This window comes from Harmonia axyridis, chromosome 2, assembly GCF_914767665.1.
Source record: "Harmonia axyridis chromosome 2, icHarAxyr1.1, whole genome shotgun sequence".
NCBI lineage: Eukaryota > Metazoa > Arthropoda > Insecta > Coleoptera > Coccinellidae > Harmonia > Harmonia axyridis.
The window spans coordinates 4,286,973-4,299,329 of NC_059502.1; the positions used below are offsets into that span (position 1 = coordinate 4,286,973).

The following is a 12,357-nucleotide window of genomic DNA, read 5'->3' on the forward strand; positions in this document are numbered from 1 at the left end:
GTAATCAGTAGTTCTCTAGAAGCCCTCAAATTGCGTTATTTGTAGTTTTGCGAGAGGAATTTTCAATGAGGTTCGGTCCGCCCTCTGGTGGCCGAAATCTGAGGCTTGTAAAATGGGTAAGCATGCCCCAAAAACACAGTCTGTAAAAAGTTTGCGTTTGGGGTGTAGAAAAATTTTTCTGGTGAGAATCGATGCCTAATTCGGAATTTACGACCCCGAAACTCTCTAAAACTATCAAAAAATGTACGAATTTAATCGGTCAATTTTTTCGGAAATTCAAAGACTATAACCTTAGATATTTTTTCGCCAAAAAAAATTTTTCATTCAGATCGACCTGAAAACTTAATATTATGAAGAATAACTCCTTGTGAATTTCTATTCGCAATCAGTTCCCCCCTCGAAGCCTCCAAAATTGAGTTATTTCGAGATTTATGTAAGGAATTTTCAAGAGGGTTTGGATTGCCGTCTGGTGGCCAAAATCTGAGGCTTTTAAAATGGGTATGCATGCCCCAAGTGGAGACATTTCAGTTGTGTAAAAACTTTACTTTTGAGATAATAAATTAAAAAAAAAATTGTGTTCTTTCAAAATAAGTCTAATTGCATTTTGTCATCAGTTTGGTCGATTATGACAACATCAATTTCCCGAAAAAAACTTATAAAATAAATCCGTTTTCGAAGAAGTAGCCAATTGCTTTTGTTATCTTTTAATACGGAATAAATTAATACACTATTACAGAGCATTAGTATCGAGATTATTAAAACCACACATAATTTGCTCTATATAATCGAGAAAATGTAAATAAGCTTTCTTATAAAGGGAAATCAATAAGGAACAAATTAAAGGAAACACCGTACTACTTTCTGATTTTTCTTCGTCGTACTTTTTTGAACCAACAGAACAAAACGAAGAAACAAACCTTACACACAATACTGCAGACAATATCCTTCAATTTTTTTTTAAATCATCATAACGAACAATCGCAGTGGTGTTAATTAACTGTTAAGAGATTGCTGTTATGGTTGCTGATCAGTAGATCTAATTGATGCATTTTAATGGTAATTATAGGAGTTTGGAGGACGTATGAGACTAGATGCAATTAGTTCCGGGGGAAGATATTGGAATATGGCAAATATTTTTGCATCTCCTTCATCGCTCTTAGAAAGAAACCGCAGGTTTTGCTCTGGGTCAATAAAAATAGTTATTGGAATACGCTCACTAATTTTTATACGCAGCAGACACTGTGATAGTTCCTAGCTCGAGATGGCGATCCGTGGATTTTGAAGGCAGATAATGCAGGAATTAAATTTCAAAGAATTCATATCTACTGAAATTGACTATACAGGTGGGCAAATAAGCGAGGTAAGCGGCTATATCTCAGGATCCACTCATCGTAGAGACTTGCGGTAAAAATTTTTACCACTAAAGTGTACAAGAAAACACACTGGAAATTGTTTTGAAGTTCATACCACTACCGCTAGGGGGCTTAATAGCTATCGTCGAGTAAAAAAATGAAATTCACTCGAAAATGTTTCATATAAAGTTGAAGAAAAAATATCATCACTGTAATCCTTGGAAAATTCTCTATCTTTTTGAATTGTCATTTTCACTTTTACGACATCAAACTAGGGTAGGTGAAAGGGAGAAATCTGACTGATTGAAATGCCTGTAACTTCAGTTTGGCTCAACATTTTTTAGCAAATTAGATCTCGTCTGAAAGATAATATCTTGTTGATTGAGGACAAAATATAATCATTTTAAATTTGTTTTTGCTGCTTTCTATAGGGGGCGCTAAGTCAGAAGTTCATTGGTTTTACTCCGAAATTTCAAATGTAATGATAGGATTTTCTTAACAGAAACAGAAATTCCATCAAATTTGCATGAAAAAACCTGCAGGTCGCAGAGCGATGGTTTCAGCCGTTCTGGAGTTATGGCCCAAAAGAAGATATTCTTCAACTGATGCACTGCAAAAAACCAAATTGTGTCTTTAAGTTCTAACAGAAACAGAAATCCCATCAAATTTGTATGAAAAAACCAGAGAGCCGCAAAGCGATCTGGAGTTATGGCCAAAAGAAGACACAATTTAGTTTTTCAGTTCATCAGTTGAAGAATATCTTTTTTCGGCCATAACTCCAGAACGCCTGAAGCTATCGCTTTGCGACCTTTTGGTTTTTACATACAAATTTGATGGGATTTCTGTTTCTGTCAGAACTTAAAGACACAATTTGGTTTTTCGCAGTGCATCAGTTGAAGAATATCTTCTTTCGGCCATAACTTCAGAACGCCTGAATCTATCGCTTTTTCCGACCTGCAGTTTTTTCATGCAAATTTGATGGAATTTCTGTTTCTGTTAAAAAAATCCTATCATTACATTTGAAATTTCAGAGTAAAATGAACAAAACAATAAATTTCTGACTTAGCGCCCCCTATAGAAAGCAGCAAAAACAAATTTGAAATGATTATATTTTGTCCTCAATCAACAAGATATTATCTTCCAGACGAGATCTAATTTGCTCAAAAATGTTGAGCCAAACGGAAGTTACAAGCATTTCAATCAGTCAGATTTCTCCCTTTCACCTACCCTAATTCGATGTCGTAAAAGTGAAAATGACAATTCAAAAAGATAGAGAATTTTCCAAGGATTACAGTGATGATATTTTTTCTTCAACTTTATATGAAACATTTTCAAGTAAAATTCATTTTTGTACTCGACGATAGCTATTACGCCCCCTAGCGGTATAGGTATGAACTTCAAAACAATTTCCAATGTGTTTTCTTGTACACTTTAGTGATTAAAATTTTTACCGCAAGTCTCTACGATGAGTGGATCCTGAGATATAGCCGCTTACCTCGCTTATTTGCCCACCCTGTACAAAACCATGAATTTTCAAACATATATTAGATTGCACTCATTATATTATTATTTATCACAAAGTTCTAGCTCCAAAAGTTTCGGAGTTATGAGTTCTACAATACCTACTTCCTTCTGAAGGTGTCGTTTCTCCTTAATATCTTGTAAAGGGTTTTCCAATAGGAATGATGGAATTTAAAATGATTATAGTGGCAACACTGTGTATTATTCTTTGATATTTCTTCGGTCATTTGTTTTCAGTAGGTTATGCCATTCAATCATGGGAAGATACACGCTTCAACAACGTTTAGAAATTGATAAATGGTTGTATCAAAATCAGTGCTCATTTTTAGACATTATGTACTGGGAGAAATTTAAGAAGAATTCATCTAGGACTTTACTCAGTTAATCGACTTTCTAATCATCATATTGTAGACAAATTTTAAATGAAAATTGAAAATGTAGTGGAAAATTTTGCCCCTAAAATTTTTTCATCAACGATTAACCAACTATCGACCTCAGCATGAAATATGTACATTCTATGGGAACCTGTCGAATAAACATATGCAATAATTTATTAGATCTATCAAATTAATAATAATAGGAGATACCACATCGTGGACACTCTAAACTATTTCAAGAAAGAACCTCTATCAATAGTGAGCTCCAGGGTCAAACTAGAATCGTTTGAATAAATTTTTAAGAGACCTTACGGGATCAACTTTTGAATTGTGAGAATTATAATGATATAATAACCTTCTTATCAGAAGAGAAGTGCAATAGTTTTAAGTAGCAATAATTCACACATACTAAACACATGAACTGGGTGTAGCACTGGAGTGGGCGTATTCATAATATACAGGATGGTCCACATAAAACAGTCTAGCGGAGTATTTCCGTATTTAGGAGTTTTTTCTGAAAATTTGTTTTTTTGTAGGGGACAACTCGATATTGCGAAATCTAGGTGTAAAAAAGAAACTTAATATTTCAGTGACAACAGATTTGACCAATTTAAAATTTGCATGCACTTGTCTAATAACAAATTCATTACAAAATTTTATGTGAATCGTGTCATCAGAACCACAGAAAATTCAACCGGAATATTTGGCCAATAGAAAAATCCCCGGTGTGATGCACAGATGGTGGTGCTTGTATTAAATCCATATGATTTTAAGTTAGTACCAACCTACAAACGAAACGTGTCAAAATTTGACAGCAGTCCGACCATTGGTTTGTGAGATATTGCGTTGTGAGTGTAGCTACTTTTGATATTTGAAAAAACATGGGGAAATGAATTTCGTGTGCTGATAAAATATTGATTTTTGATGGAAAAATACTGTTGAAGCGAAATCTTGGCTTGATGAAGAGTTACCGGGGTCTGCACCAGGAAAATCAACCATCATTGATTGGTATGCTGAGTTTAAACGTGGTGGAATGAGCACCGACTAACGCAGTCGACGCCCAAAAGAGGCTGTCACCGACGAAAAAATCAAAAAAGCTCACAAAATAATTTTGAATGACCGTAAAATGAAGTTGATCGAGATAGCAGACATTGTGAAGATATCATCTGAACGTGTACATCATATCATTCACGAATATTTGTACATGAGAAAGCTGTGTGCAAAATGGGTGCCGCACGAACTCACAATCGATCAAAAGCAACAACGTTTTAATGATTCTTAGCAGTGTTTGAAGGTGTTTAAGTGCAATAAACCTGAATTTTTTCGTCGATATGTGACAATGGATGAAACATGGCTCCATAATTCCAGTCCGGAGTCCAATCGACAGTCAGCTGAGTGGACTGCACACGATGAACCGAATCCAAAACGAGGAAAAACACAAAAGTCAGCTGGCAAGGTTATGGCAACAGTATTCTGGGATGCGCAAGCTATAATATTCATTGATTACCTCCAAAAGGGCCAGACAATCAACTGCGATCATCAAATAACGTTATTGGATCGTTTAAAGGATGAAATCGTTAAAAACCGGCCACCTTTGAAGAAAAAGAAGGTGTTGTTTCATCAATACAATGCGCCGTGTAACAAATCAATGAAAACAATGGCAAAATTGCTTGAATTGGGCTTCGAATTGCTTCTGCATCCACCGTACTCGCCAGATCTGGTCCCTAGCGACTTTTTTCTATTCTCAGGCCTCAAAAGAATTCTCAGTGGAAAGAAATTGAGCGCCAATGAAAAAGTAATTGCCGAAACTGAGGCCTATTTTGAAGCGAAAGACAAATCGTACTACAAAAATGGTATCGAAAAGTTGAAAGATCGCTATAATCGCTGTATCGCCCTCGAAGGCAACTTTGTTGAATAATAAAATCGAATTTTGCCAAAACAAATGTGTTTTACTATGGTAGACCGGGGACTTTCAAATTGGTCTGTTATATTTGATTTTTGAAGATTTGTGGTATTTTCTTGGTAGCTATAGAAAATATAAAACTTGTTTCGATCATGATCAACTACAAAATTGTAACGGCTGAAACAGTTCGTTAATAGAAAGGATCCAAAATTTCAGGGTTAATCCCTGAATTAAGGTCGTCTGATCGATATTGGATAGTGATCTAGATAACCATCTCACCATTCCACCAAATTTCGAGTAGGCAATTCACTTCCCCATTGGTTTGTCACACTAAAATTTGTGTCTTGTTTTTTTATTCCGGGAATTTCAAACTTAGACCACTCGACCTCGCTGTTAGATCCGAAAGGATATCCATTGATGAAGTTTAAACTTTGTTCCTTCCTCTCGTGAAACAGGAAGTTGGAAAATGGATTAATTGATACGTTCTTGTCAATACCACAAACGATTTTATGTTCAGGTTTTCAATAATAACACTGATTGAATGTTGATACTTTTACTTTTTATGGCTGTTTATTACTCAGAGCTTTCAGCGAAAAATTATTTATCTTAATTGAAATGTTATTGGACAACCCGCGTAAATGCTTGGAGTGTATTGTGAGATAATTTATGCACCTTTCATTTATTCATATTTAGTTGTATTTCTGAGGGTTTCAATTTGCTGGATTTATCTGCATCATAATTCTTATTCTATGAACTGAAAGTTTTAAAGAGGCTTAAGCAAGGGTTTTTGTATTGGCAATGAAATTTGGATTTTATGGTTTTGATGACACAATCCCTCTAAAATTTGGCAAAAATATACGAGTGTTCATTTCACATCTGCAAACTGAACGTCAGGTTTTTTTCTCGATGTTCTGCTTGAATTTTTTGTGGTTTTGATGATGCGATCAACACGAAGTTCAAAATTGTATTTATCTTCTGTCATTTACACTAAAATTTTCCACACATTCGTATCTGAAATATTTTGTTTTTTTTCTTCTTGAAATTCCTTTGGTTCTGGTGACACGAATAACATAAGATTTTGTATGAACACTACGATTATATTATTTCCTCAATTTATTCATTGAAATCAATATAAAGAAATAAACTGCATTTCAAAAAGTGATTTCGAAAATGCTTTTTTCTAAACTAACGGGTATTTCTTTTCGAGGAATATAACTTCAAGTTGGCATTACTGTTCGAGATGGCGACCGATTTAACAGTTGTCAAGTGATTTATTCTCAGTTTGGTTTGGCAATTCATCATGAATAGACTCACGCCTGAACAACGCTTGCAAATAGTGCAATTTTATTTCGAAAATAATGGTTCTGTGCGAAATACGTATCGCGCACTACGTCCATTTTATTTTTTTTAGCGATGAAGCGCACTTCTGGTTGAATGGCTACGTCAACAAACAAAACTGCCGCAGTTGGAGTGAAACTAATCCTCAAGTGTATGTCGAAACACCGTTACATCCAGAAAAACTGACTGTTTGGTGCGCTTTATGGGCTGGTGGAATCATTGGTCCGTACTTCTTCAAAAACGATAATGGCCAGAACGTTACAGTCAATAGTGATCGGTATAGAGCCATGATTACAAACTTTTTCATTCCTGAATTGAACAACCATTATGTCCATGAGCTGTGGTTCCAACAAGACGGCGCAACATGTCACACAGCTCGTACCACAATCGATTTATTGAAAGAAACGTTCGGTGACCGCCTAATTTTACGTTTTGGACCTGTGAATGGGCCTCCAAGATCTTGTGATTTAACACCGCTAGACTACTTTCTGTGGGGCTATGTAAAGTCATTGGTCTATGCGGATAAGCCACAAACCCTTGACCATTTGGAAGACAACATTCGCCGTGTTATTGCCGATATACGGCCACAAATGTTGGAAAAAGTCATCGAAAATTGGACGTCTAGATTGGACTACATCCGAGCCAGCCGTGGCGGTCATATGCCAGAAATCATATTTAAATTGTAATGCCACAAGATTATCTTGCGGATAAATAAAATTCATGTCAATCGAATAATCCATCGTTGTTTTATTGCAATTTAAAGTTCTATAGCTCTAAAAAAAACACCCTTTACAATAGTGGATATTATTTCTTCATGGTTTGAAATCAATATAAAGAAATAAACTGAATTTCAAAAAGTGATTTCGAAATTACTTTATTCTAAACTAACGATGAGAGCTTTATAGTTTGAACTTTGAACCCATCTGAATTGTATTAGAAGAAAAAATTATTGAGACGAGCCATTAATGATAACAAATTGAAGTTTTAATGTGAAATAAGTGGATTTTTGTAAAGACAGATGAAATACGCCAATTTTCAACATTTCAACTCAACTTTCGTTTGAGCGAGAACGGTTTATTAGACAAAAAACATTCATAAGAAAAAATTGTAGGACATTTTATTTACTTTGGTTTTGTATGGAAAGGTTATTCACGAAAAATTAATATTTTCCGAGTTATATGCAATAAACCACCAAAATCTGAAATTTTTTCAACTTTTTTCGCATTCTTTCCAATGTTTCGTAACGAAATTTTGGTGGAAAACATCAGATTAAGATTCAGCACCCCAAAATACATATAAAATCGAAGAAATCAAAACTAACCCAAAAAGTGGTTTTTTTAAAGAAAGTTAAATTAAGTTAAAAAAAGTTACCATTTTACCATTTTTTTGCAGGTTTTTCAATTTTCCGCTACGAAATTTTGGTGGAAAACCTCAAATTCAGAACCCCAAAAACATATGAAATCGAAGAAATCAAAACTAACCCAAAAAGTAAGTTTTTGCAGAGACAGTTAAATACGTCAATTTTCAACTATCGTTTGAGCCAGAACGGTTTATCTAACGAAAAAACTTTAAGGAAGAAATTTGTAGGAAATTTTATATACTTTATTTTCATTGAGGAAGGTTATTCACGAAAAATTGATATTTTTCTAATAATATGCAAAAAACCACCGAAACTTGAAAAATTATATCTTTTTCGCATTTGTTTCAATGTTCCGTCACGAAATTTTGTTGACAAACCTCAGATTCAAATTCAGCACCCCAAAAACCATATAACACGAAAAAATCAAAACAACCCCAAAACTTCCCTGTAAAAAACCACATATTGACTCGTCTAATTGGTGCACGAAACAAAACACAGAGACAGCACCAGCAATTTCACTTTCAGGTTCAAGTACACCGTTCGCAACGAACAACAGCGTCTTCGACGTGTACGTCAAACACCATCGGCTACCAAACCTGCCGATGGAAGGAGAGTTTGTCCTTACAACCGGTGCACCAACTATAAAAACCTCCAAGACTTGAACGCATCCTCCAGTCGAATTCAGAATCGGTCGGGAATTGCCTGCTAAGGGTTAGCCTGACGAGAGAAAAACGCTTGCTTCTAAGTGCCAAACGATATCGAGGAAATTTTTCGTTAGCGAAAAATGCCGCCCCAAGAAAAAGCCATCAGGCAGCAAACTGCCGGGGAGGGGGAAAACACCATGGAACAACCTCCCTCCAAACCCTCCCCTTTAGCATTTGCGAACCAGGGTTTCGTAGACACCGAAAACAACAATGATGGCTCGAAGAAAATCGAGGAAACTTCGGAGAAAAGCGACGATGCCAAACCGTTCGAATTTGACGATCTTTTGCCGTTCATCGGCGAGTTTGGGATTTATCAGAAGATCCTTTTTTTGATGATGATACCCTTCGCGTGCAGTGTCGCGTTCGTTTATTTCACGCAGATTTTTATTACTGTTATACCGGACGGACATTGGTGTTGGGTGCCTGAGCTTGCTAACTTAACTGCAGAACAAAGGTGAGTCTCCACTGGATAGAATTTATATTACATTGTTGTTGAAACGGCGTAAAACGTAGATAAAAATTTAGGGAATTGGAGGATGTTTAGGTTAGGTTAGGTTTTTAAGTGCTCTCCTAGTAATCGTAAAATTCGAAAAATTAAAGATATAATAAAATAAATGAATTATACAGGGTGTTAGATCAGCGGTTGGACATAGCTTAGTGATGAATGTAGATCATCTAGGCCTTTCAGAAAAATAGCTTGTTGTGTATCCTAAGACTGTTAGTTTCGGAGATACAGGGTGATTTATGAAAGTTGGCCTAAATTTCTGATAACCTTATAACTTGGAAATCAGCAGTCCGATTTTGTTTAAATTTTGTGGGTTTGCTCCTTCCATACAACCCTTCAAAGCGATTCATGTAATTTTAATATTTTCAGGACAGTATTCAAATTATTGAGTTTTTTCTTTTAGACTTCGAAATCTATATTTTTTATACGTTTAAGAGGAATGTTGTTATTGTCATGATGAAATACAAAATGAATTTAGTTTTTACTTTGAATGGCACAGTATTTTCAAAAAAGAAGCAAATGAAAGAATATATGTTTTGTGTAACTTTTTTGAAATACGGTCCTGTTTTTATTTCATTTTTCATTCGTGATACTATTTGATGTTATCAGTTAGATTCTGTATTTTTTGCGTTCTGTTCAACTTTTCTTTATTCTAAAACCCTCAGCACTTTCTGAGTGTTGTACCAGGCTGCATAAAATATTAATTATTAGAATCACCTATGCACAATCAAACTGTAAATTATGTATTTTGGAATTAGAAATTGAATTTTAAAGAAAATATCTTGCCACCTCAAAAAATGTGAACTGTTATTTAAAAGTGTATTAAAGTGTATTTATTTAAACAAAAATAAGTATTAACGATCAAATTTTTGAGAAAACTCAAACCTTTATTATATTTCAATTTATAATGTTGTATTGGAAGAGAAGTATCGAAAAATTTTGGAAAATTGAAACCAGGAGATGGAGATGAACGAATTCTCGTATTCTGTTTACTGATGAGTAAATATTCAAGAATGTGTATAACTATAGACTCGCATATATTTGAAGGAATATTAATAGTAAAAATTTTCTATAATTTACTTCCGCCCCATAGCTAGATCGATTAAATATAAGAGGTATTCACATTCAAAATAATGGTATTCTGAGAAGTTAAACCCATACCTGAATAACAACAATCTAAACCTATGGATAGGATGGCCTGAGGCATGGCCATCAAGGTCACCGGATCTAACACCTCTCGATTATTTTCTGTGAGGTTATTTGAAAGATAAGATATACGCCTTCGAAAGCACTCAATTCATTGAAGCAGTTGCGGGATAGCGTAGAAAAAGCTTGCGCAGATGTAAGAGACAATCTCGATATGATTAGAAGATCAATCAATCTTTTTTTGACAGCTGGAAATATGTAGAAATTGAAAGACTTCGTTTCCAAAATTTCTTCTTATACTCTTCTTCCAATACTATGCTATGAAATAAATAGGTTTTAGTTTTCTCAAAAAACTGATACACTTGAATTGTGTATAGAAAATTGTGTTTCAACGACAAATAGTGAGTCGATAAACAGAATAATGGAAATAATTTTTTTTTTAATTTCTCTCAGTATTCACAAATGATCACCAGTTTCAATAAAAAAATTTAACAATTTTTACATTGTTGGAGCGTGTATATCTCCATGATCAAACGGCATAACGTACTGGACATAAATGACATAAGAAACGTCAAAAATAATACAAAGCGTTGCCATTATAACAATTTAAAATTGTACAATTCTTATTGAAAAACCCTTAGCATACAAAATCCACATTCGTAGTTTTGAAATTATCATGAAAACTAAATTTGGAACGGTATTATTCGCGGAACTCCTAGTCGGATTTTCTAGGCTTTTCCTTCTACAGTTATCGTGTCCACGGATTCGCAAACAATGCGTCGAAGTCATTCTCAACTCAAAATTATACAAATACAGACCTCATGACTAAATGATTAGCGGCTATGTTCGTGGATAGAGAGCTCAATTATAAGTTCAAAGATTCCACCAGTCGAATTCAGAATCGGTCGGTAATAACATCAAAAACAATCAGCCTAACTCAGCGCGTAATCGTGTGCTTCAAAGTGCTTCAATATTCAAGATTTTTTTTAGGCTAAATGCCTCCCCAAGATGATGCTGTTCAGACCCAATCGGGAGGGGCAGAAAGCACCCTAAACATGCCCTTCGAACCCTCTCCTTTGGGGAATGCGAACCAGGGTTTCGTAGACACCGAAAACCACAACGGTTGCACGAAAAAAATTGAGGAAACTTTGAAGAAAAACGATGATGCCAAGACGTTCGAGTTTGACAATTTTTTACGTTTAGTTGGAGAGTTTGGAGTTTATCAGAAGATTCTTTTTTTGATGATGATACCATTCGCGTTCAGTATGGCTTTCGTGTATTTTACGCAGATTTTTCTTACGATTATACCGGACGCACATTGGTGTTGGGTGCCTGAACTTGCCAATCTGACTTCAGAACAAAGGTGAGTCTACTGAAAAGAATTTATAAGAAACATCGTAAAACGTTAATAAAAATGAAGAAATCAAGTGTAAGGTTTTTTCCCTTTTAAGTTCAGTTCAAGTTTGAATAGAATTCGAGAAATTATTAACTTTCAAATGTCATTTTTAATTACTTTTAATTCAATATAAGCAACATAAACAATTCTATCGAAATTTTACTCTTATTCATCGTTAGATTTATCATCTAGTCATTCGTTCAAAAATACTATCCTTTAATGACAAAATTCATTGTTTCATCCAAAAGAAAAAAAATTTAATTCTCAAAACTTATTAGATATATATGAGTGTTAGTTTTTACATTTTCACGATTTCTGTGAATTATTGGTATATGAGTTTATAAAATAGTTCTTGGATGCCTTATCAGCAAAAAATAATCTGTATTCGGTCTTCTCATTGCCCTTTTTATATATCACAATAAATTCCTTTTTTTTTTTTGCTAGTTAATTCACCAATCTTCACCCAGTATTCAATATTTTCAATACGGTCCTGTCATTCATTCTCATACACAAATTCAGGGTTAGATGTTGCATCAACCAAGATTGAATTTAATTAGTTGAACCTGAATGAAATTGATTTATCATTGGAATGCCGAAGGAAGCAGATCTTCAACCCTGTATGAAATACAGAGTGTTTTGTCATAACTCTAAATTGCTATATTAAAGTTCTTCTGATTCGATGAAGTCTGGTGTAAGGAATGCGAATCTCCAAATCAAAAACTCGATCTATGAATTTTAAAGATGAAAAGTCAAGG

General features: G+C 34.6%; 1 protein-coding gene across 2 annotated transcripts in view; it reads left to right on the forward strand.

Moving 5' to 3' along the window:
* Window positions 1–8,509: 8,509 nt before the first annotated feature.
* Window positions 8,510–12,357, forward strand: part of LOC123672556 (organic cation transporter protein) — a 32,729-nt gene continuing 28,881 nt past the window's right edge. Inside the window, exon 1 of one of the 2 annotated variants that reach the window (XM_045606697.1) lies at window positions 8,510–9,009. In XM_045606697.1, the coding sequence (XP_045462653.1) occupies window positions 8,636–9,009 (374 nt within the window). In that variant the 5' untranslated portion in view covers window positions 8,510–8,635. Of the gene's footprint in view, window positions 9,010–11,030; window positions 11,570–12,357 lie in introns of those variants that run through there. The other variant, XM_045606698.1, reaches the window with a different exon arrangement.